Here is an 8,068-nt window from a genome sequence, read left to right as displayed (position 1 = left end):
TTCCTGCACGCAGTCAGAAAAAGAAAGAGGAGAGGACAGGTGAGGATTGAGTTATGAGACAGGCAGAATAAATGGTTTAAGGCTTTGCACAGAGAATCCTTTTCCCACAGCACTCTGCAGGAACTTAGCAGAATGTTTTGGCAATATGGGCAGGGGATGCAGAGAGCCCAGGGAACCCTGTGCCTTCTCGATGCTTGTGTTTTACAAAAGGATGTTCTGCAAAGAATAGAAAGTTGCCTGTGTTTTGAATGCTGATACCTAAGGTATCAAGGGATTCAAACCCACCTCTGGTTTTTGTTTTGTGTTGTTTTGTTTTTTTTGTAAATGCAATGTAATCTAATATATACCAACATGAATCTTGTAAAAATACCAGATTACCTATATTTGGCCAGCTCTAAACCACTTACTCTCACTGGGGAATAGAAGAACAAAGCCACCTCATTAGCATGTGTTTGAAAGAGTCAACATCCCGAGTCAGATATTTCATTTCTATACAAACAAACTATGAAATGTCATTCCTTTGTTTCCTGAGTACGCTCTGTGCTCAGGCTGGGTGAGATACATAAATCAGGAAAGAAGAGTTCACACTGGAGAAACTGGGAGTGCTAAAACACAAGGCCAGCTCCTCAGCTGACGTAAATCAGCTTCCACTGCTGTCAGTCCTGCTGGCAGGTTTCAACGCTCGGAACCGTCCCATTGCAACAAAAGACCTGTCAGCACATCTCCCCTCCATTCTTGTGGGCCATGAAAAACACCTTGGTCATAGTCAGTCCCCTTGGAGGGAGTGCATAAATTGTGCCATTTTGATTTACAGATTATTTCTGAGCTGCCTTTTGTAATATCCTGGTGGGTTCAGTAAGGTATAGGGGCAGCGTGATAAATGCAGAGCTCAATGAGTAATGTCTACCTTCCAGCCTTGATTCAGTCTTCTCCAGGGAAGGCTGTGAAAGGAAATTGCTAGTTTTCCATGAAGAAAGACTTAATATATAACCGTAATTTGTCATCTGGCAGATCCTTTTAGGGTCTGGTATAGGCAGATTTAGGCAGTGGCATAAGCAGGGGGGTTGTGTTGGGGCTCCCTTGCACGGAGTAGAGCCCATGGCACAGCTTTTGCTGTCCTTGATTTCCCCAGCTGAACTGCAGCCGGTACCCCACGTCCACGCTGAAGGATGGCAGGGAGCTGATGGCCTGCACCATGATCTACGACCCCGTGTGCGGCACCGACGGTGTCACCTACGCCAGCGAGTGCACCCTGTGTGCCCACAACCTGTAAGTGCTCATCTTCCTCCCTGGGGGATTCCGAGTTTGGCTCTGTGGGAGCCAAGTAATCTGCAAGGGCTCTCTCTGAAACCTTGCACTGCAGGGTTTTTGTCTGCCTGCCCCCGTTTTCCTGCTCGCCTTGGTTGGTGTTTGACATGGGTGTTCAACCCCACAGAGGAGGTGCATCAACTGGGCACAGTGTCTGGTCTCTAAGGGCATGTTTGTGTCAGTGCTGGGCAGGTGGTGCTGAGATGGGTGATCTGGAAATCTCTGTGACTCCATGGGAGTGACGTTTGCTCTTGATCTGAGGCTGCAACAGGGAAGGTTGTGGTTAATAACAATCTCTCCTCCCTCCAGGGAGCATCGGACCAGCCTTGGCAAGAGAAAGAACGGACTCTGTGAAGAGGATATTACAAGAGTGAGTGGGAAGGGATGGGAATAAAGAGTGAAGTTCAGTGTCTGTTATGCACATGGGGGGACTGTCTTCTGCTCTGGGCTACAAACTGGGGAATGGTGGTGTTGACACCTGAGGAGATCCCTTGGGAATTTCACACTGCTCATAAAACAGCCAACATGCATCCCACTGCTCTGTAATAAAGCAGGAAAAGATAGTGGCAGTGAGCAGGAACAGTACAAGATCACATCTGCCATCAGGAGGACACTTGGTTATGATGATGTTACAGGCAGTTTCATTTCTCAGTGGTGTGTCTTTCCTTGTGCTGGGGGGTCACAGTTTGCTCTCTGCCTGAGAGATTCGTATCTATTTCCTGTGTGCAGGCCCTTTGCAAGGATTTCAAAGAAGTCTCTCCTATCTGCACCATGGAATATATGCCCCACTGTGGCTCTGATGGCAAAACCTACAGCAACAGATGTGCTTTCTGCAACGCCTACCTGTACGTATAGGAGTGAAACCTTTCCTTTCCTGAACAATTCCCGTGCCTGCTGTGAATGCAGGGCTCTCTCATAATTCCTTTTTGTCTGACTGCTTGTGGCACATACTGGACATTTCTAGATTTTTTGCATTGTAAGGGAAAATGAGAAGTGCCCATTTCTGTGATCTGTACTTGGCTTCCTGTTTGTGAACTTTAGAAGTACTTCATTGATTTTCACCAGCACTCAATCTGTTCCACAAGCTCACAAGGGCGTGTGGAAATTACTTCACTGAACCAACTGGATTGTAGCAAATGAATGAAAACATTCATCTTTCCTTAAATGAGGATAATGAAAGGGGGTATTTGGGTTTTTGAGACTGTTCTTTATCTCCAGTCAACCCTAAGCCAACGCTCAGGCCAGTGAAATGAGGAAAGGGGCATCAGCCATGTCTAATTCTCCTCTCTCCTTTTCTCACCAGGGAAAGCAGGACTACTCTCAACATCATGAGCTTGACTGAATGCTAAGTCTGTTCTGGACTCCAGCCCAGGAAGACAAACTCCCTTCCATGTGACTTCCCATGGGCTGACCATCCCTAGTAACATCCCTTCAGTCTGCCTTGTTTCCTTAGCTCCTGAAACACTTGTTCAATAAACTGACTTGGCAACATTTCTCTGTCCCAATGCCACATCTCTTCCCTTTTGCCCCATCTCCTCCCTGTCATGGTACTTCAAGTGGGGGATGTCTGTTTTTCTATTGATGTTCTCCACTACCCAATAATGCGGATAAAATTTCCCTGCCATGTGTCAGTGCCATCCCTGCACTAAGGAGGGCGTGGGCTCCCCTTGGAGCTCTCAGCTCCTTTCCTTAGCCCTCAGTCTTCTTATCAGTGTTAATCTTATCAGACCATGCTATCTCTGTATGACCTGATCGCAGACTCCCTCTTTACAGTCAGTGCAAGGAGACATTTACCTCCAGAGCATGGCCCACCTCCTCCATGGGGAAATGCCAAGGATGTAGGTGGTGATTTACTCTCAAGGAGAGCACTTTTTTGTTTGGGTTAGAAAGGGAAATTGGCTGTCTGGGCAAGAGGTGCCCTGTCCTCATTCCCACTGCCTGTGGCAGAGACAGCAGCTGCTGCCAGGAAAGGGGATCCCAGCCTGCCTTCACTGAATTTGTCCACAATGTCAAGTACTGTTTTATGGTGTAAACTGCAGGAGGGGAATCTTGAGCTCCATTCAGCCATTCAGGGTCACAGACAGCAGAAGTGTCCACTCATGCAATATCTTAATTTATTAATGCAACAGAATATCTCCAGGACTCGTGGGCAGCGATCACCCCTGAGGTGGGAGCAGCCCTGGTGCATCACTGAGCTGTTTTCTAAAGTCATTCAGGAAGGAAAAAGATGCAGATGTTCACTTGTGACCCGTTTTAACCAAATATGTAACAAGCCATAGGAAACCAATTCTGCCTGAGAGTCATTTTGCCTACTTTTTTGAGGCCAAAGACTCAGGACCTGGTGATATATTTACTGTCATTTTGGTGGTCTGCAAGGATGGCAGGGAGGCAGGGGGACCTCGGGGCTGCCCTTCATCTGTTGGCTGTACCAGTGCCACTACCTCCACACGAGGTCACCAAAGCTATTGCAAGTCTAATATTTCAGGGATTCTTCTGGGCTACAGTTAGTGCCTCCCTGGTTCAATGTCCCATTGTAGTTCACCAGAGAATAACACAATTATTTGGATCAGTTTGGAAAGTCACTCTTTGAATTGTCAGGCTAGAAGAATAGGCTGAAGGGAAATGTTCCTGACTTGGAGATATTGGGGGTATTGTACCAGGGAATGAGGCCATAGTACCTCTGTGCCATTAGTGTCCATTTTCAAGATGATTTGTAACTAACAATGGCTTATTGTGCTTTTCTTGGGTCTGTGTCCTAAAGTAAACGTCCTTTTGGTTTATATAACCTTTTTGCCACTTTCTGCTCAGGTGTTTTTGCAGAACATGCTGTTTTACTCTTGTTTAAGTGTTACTTGGTTATCCTCAGGGATAGGACCTGAATAATTTTTTTTCTTGTGGACTTTGGCAGCATTTCACTTGGGCTGTGCTCTGACTGCTGGCTTTTGCAAGCCTTTGCAGTAAAGCTGTCAAGAGCCAACTCAATGGTATTATCTTGGCACAGCCAAAGCCTCCTGTGTGGAGCTCATTGTCTGATGACACCAAAGGCAAACAAGAATTCAAGGAAGCATGAAGTTGAGATTGTCAGAGCCATCCAGGGAAGCAGCCAAAGGGGTTAGAGGACAGAAGTTTCCATGCAGCACTCACCAGTAGGTTTCATGCAGGAGTACATAATGGAATAAATCACTGAAACTGGGCCAGGAAATGGGAAAATCTTGACATTGGAGTTTAAATATCCCCCAGGCTCAGGGGGTGTTTTATGAAGCAATATAACTATAAAAATAGGGCAGTCTTCTCAGGGACAGTGTGGTTTTCTGTCCCTTGGAGTTGTTTTTCAGCTGTTCCGTGGTACTCACTGAGTGTGTGTTACTTAGATGATTTCTTTCTGCTTTGTGTTGGAAATGGCCTCAAGTTGCATCAAGGGAGCTTTAGATCAGCTATTAGGAAAAATTTATTCATGGAAAGGGTTGTCAAGCACTGGAGGAGGCTGCTTAGGGAAGTGGTTGAGTCACTGACCCTAGAGGGATTTAAAAGATATGTAGATGTGATGCCTCAGGACATGGTTCAGTGGTGGCCTTGGCAGTGGTAATGTTTGGACTTGATGATCTTAAAGGTCTTCTCCAAACGAAACCATTCTGTGATGGGGAGGCAATGATCAGGCAAAGACAAGCAGATTCAAGGGGGAAGATTGAATTTTCATGGCTTAGGAGAGAGGTAGAACAATACCAGGTTTCAAGTGCCAATAAGAGGCTTGAAAGGTGGTTTCAAGGCACAGTGGACTGAGCTGGGTGACTGCTTGGGCATAAATAGAGGAATGGCTGGAGACATGGATGGATAGAGGTTTCTGTGGTGGGAAACAGTGAGAGATCACAGAATAGTTAAAGTTGGAAGGGACCACTGAAGGTCATCTAGTCCAACCTCCTTGATCAAGAAGAGTCCCCAATCACCTTATGAGCTCAGTGCTTGCCAAACTGCAAATATCCTCAGTAGCCATCTCTGTGTAGGCGACAGCTGCTTTGGTGCTGCTCAGCCTGCTGCTCCATCCCTGCTCAGGTGTGTGATGCTGCAGAGCCCTGGGGCTTTCTTACTCACCTTGAGTTGCCTGAGCAGCTACAAAATCATCAAGTTTGCCTCAAAAACCATTCCGCAGTCATGCTATGAAAGCTTGGTTCTTAACCTGGAAAGAGGCACTGAAAGGCTCAGATGCAAGCACGGACTTAGTCCTGCTTCACTGGACTCTTATTTCTGCACTCTTGCCATGAACAGAAAAGGCCTTATATCCTCAGTCAAGGATGCAGCCAAGGGAGAAATGACTTTGCAGTGCCTGTTGTGGCTGCAACACGAGGCATCTCAAATGTAGTGCTGAAATGCAGCTGGTGCCACTGCAGACGCTGCCTCACAGCTCAGCCCTTGGCTCCGAGGAGCGGGGCCGGAGCTGCCCTGGCTGGACTGACTTTGACGTGTTTCACACTGATGACGATCCAGCCTCTGGATCTGTGACCTGTAAATGTACCAGAACATATCACAGAGGCAGTGTTTTAAAAATATAAATGTCCTCTCTCTTTCCTTGTTTGTCTGACTTATCTTTATAGCGTTATCAATGTTTTCTGAGTCTACAGTCATTTTTCTTGCAACACAAAGAGGGGGAAGAATGAGGCGAATCATTTAAATTTTGATTGAGAAGTGGAATGTAGAAAACAATACTTACTCTTTTCATATTGAGCTGGGAATTTTTTTTCACCTTTTATCAGCACTCACCCATCTGCAACATGAAAAAAAAACCCCACAACTTTTCCTTGAGTGTGGCTGTACCTAAACTTCATTCAAACACTATCAAAAAAATCAGTGCCTTTCAAAATTATGTCTGCTGATAATTTTCCTTGGTTTTGCTATTTTTTCATGTACTGTATTTGTTAGTGAGGCATGTGGATGGGCTCAGACACTCTGTCACTCTCTTGAAGGATGCTGGAGAGTGACAAGGCTCATCCCACTGATTTTTAAATATTCATTTCAGAAGAATATTTAAATGATTTAAAAAGCATTTTTATAACCATATGTTCCTCAAAAAAAAAAAAATCCAGAAATAATTATTCAAACTTATTGTATCAGTTGCACCATCCTATTTAACTGACAGTTGGCAAAGAAAATAGTTTGGGAACTTAAAAAATTTCCTTGGGCCTCTGTGTTTAAAGAAATATATAGCCCTGGTATGCACCCATTTGATCCATCAATATGTTCACACTCAGACATGTTCATTCTCTTGCTGTAATTTAATGTTTGATACAGTTTTATTTGATTCTTTGCCATGCCCTGGGCTCTGGTTGTGTGCTCTCCGCGGATCAACGAGTAGAGAGGCAAAAAGCAGAGAGCAGCAGTGGAAGGAGCCTGTCTCCAGCTGGCAGACATCCACACAGCCCAGGAGGGGTTTCCAGATTTTCACCAGCTGAGGTGAGGCCCCATGATTTTAAACATAATGTGAAACTGCGAAGAATGAGTGTTCATACAGTGTGCTGCTTCCTGCCTATTTTTCATGCGTAGAAGTAAAGCATTAATTTTGTTCAAGCCCCCTGAAGGATGAGGAATGTTTGGATGTATTGCTTTGAGCTCTTTCTCGCTGTTCCCCTTAAAGCTGGGCTGCAGCCTGTGCCCCAGGGCCATCGCTGAGGATGGCCAGTCAGGGCCCCCTGACCAAGTGCTGGAGCAGATCTGTGGCACAGATGGTTCCACTTACACCAGTGAATGTGGGATCTGTGCCTATAAAGTGTCATTCCGATGGAAAGAACATGCTTTCTGAGTGACAGTTCCCTAGCCCCTGGCCTCTCCCTGTGCTTTTCCAATTTATCCTCCTTTTCTCCCTCTCCACTTGCTATTTGTGCTTGCGGGTAAACCATGAAGATTTAGCAGAGAAAAGAAAATAGCTGAAGAAAGTATCTGGAGTGGAAATTCAAATGATGCAGCACATTCAGATGGCAGAGGTTTGTTGACTGATAGGTTTATAATAGTCAGAGACAGTAAAACCACTTCATTGTTGGTGGTTAACTCAGATGAACTCTCCTTCACTTGCATCAGTTGGGATTTTTATGTACATTCCCAGCACTTGTGTCCCTTTGGGAAAATGGCCACACTGAGTCCCTAATGGCAGACTTTCCCTTGCTCAGAGAACGTGGGGCACTCAGGGCCTTGGGAACAGCAGCCACCCCAGTGACTAAGAAGGAAGGCAAATGAAGAAGCAGCCTGAACTCCCATTGCTGTCTGTGGCAGCATCCCAACCAGTGTCAGCCGGATGCTGAGCAGGCAGTGCATGATTGGACGTAAGTGATGCATATACCTTCTGTTGATATTTTATTTGGCAGGGATTTAACACAGGCTTTCTAATATTGCTGTTCTCCACAGGCTGCATTCCAAAGTAGGAAGAGAAGGATGGCAAAATGATGCAAAATATGAGACAAGTAGCAGAAATATTTCTTTGCTATGGAAGCATTCACAAACAACCTCCACTGACAGCAGCAGGAGAGTGCAGAATAACCCATTTCAAGACCAGAAGAGGAGGCAGGAGGCACACAAAGCCTTTACAGAGATCAGTGCATTCAGCTCTCCTGAGATAAGAATGTTTTGTCAGGTTGCAAATGGGGCAGTGCCCAAACCAGGGGACGTAGGGGTCCTGTGATCGTGTATAATATAGCAGTTGTCATGCATGTATAACATAATAAGTAAATAACTGGGTTACTTTGCTACTGCAATAGTTCAAAGATGGTAGAATTCC

At 45.6% G+C, this 8,068-nt stretch overlaps 2 protein-coding genes across 4 annotated transcripts in view; both read left to right on the top strand.

Annotated features, from left to right (window-relative positions):
* Positions 1-2,801, top strand: part of LOC103611447 (ovoinhibitor) — a 10,796-nt gene extending 7,995 nt beyond the window's left edge. For both annotated transcript variants that reach the window (XM_017728155.1, XM_008628970.2), the window contains 4 exons: positions 1,133-1,269; positions 1,618-1,678; positions 2,038-2,153; positions 2,612-2,801. In XM_017728155.1, the coding sequence (XP_017583644.1) occupies positions 1,133-1,269; positions 1,618-1,678; positions 2,038-2,153; positions 2,612-2,657 (360 nt within the window). In that variant the 3' untranslated portion in view covers positions 2,658-2,801. The remainder of the gene's footprint in view (positions 1-1,132; positions 1,270-1,617; positions 1,679-2,037; positions 2,154-2,611) is intronic.
* Positions 2,802-5,644: 2,843 nt separating this feature from the next.
* The window catches only part of LOC103611446 (ovomucoid), a 14,992-nt gene continuing 12,568 nt past the window's right edge, over positions 5,645-8,068 (top strand). The window contains exons 1-2 of one of the 2 annotated variants that reach the window (XM_017728157.1): positions 5,645-6,753; positions 7,464-7,616. The gene's annotated coding sequence lies outside the window, so the exon portion shown is untranslated. Of the gene's footprint in view, positions 6,754-7,288; positions 7,617-8,068 lie in introns of those variants that run through there. The other variant, XM_008628969.2, reaches the window with a different exon arrangement.

Source organism: Corvus brachyrhynchos, unplaced genomic scaffold (genome assembly GCF_000691975.1).
Source record: "Corvus brachyrhynchos isolate BGI_N302 unplaced genomic scaffold, ASM69197v1 scaffold21, whole genome shotgun sequence".
Classification (NCBI taxonomy): Eukaryota; Metazoa; Chordata; class Aves; order Passeriformes; family Corvidae; genus Corvus; species Corvus brachyrhynchos.
This window is presented reverse-complemented; position numbering and strand designations above follow the sequence as displayed.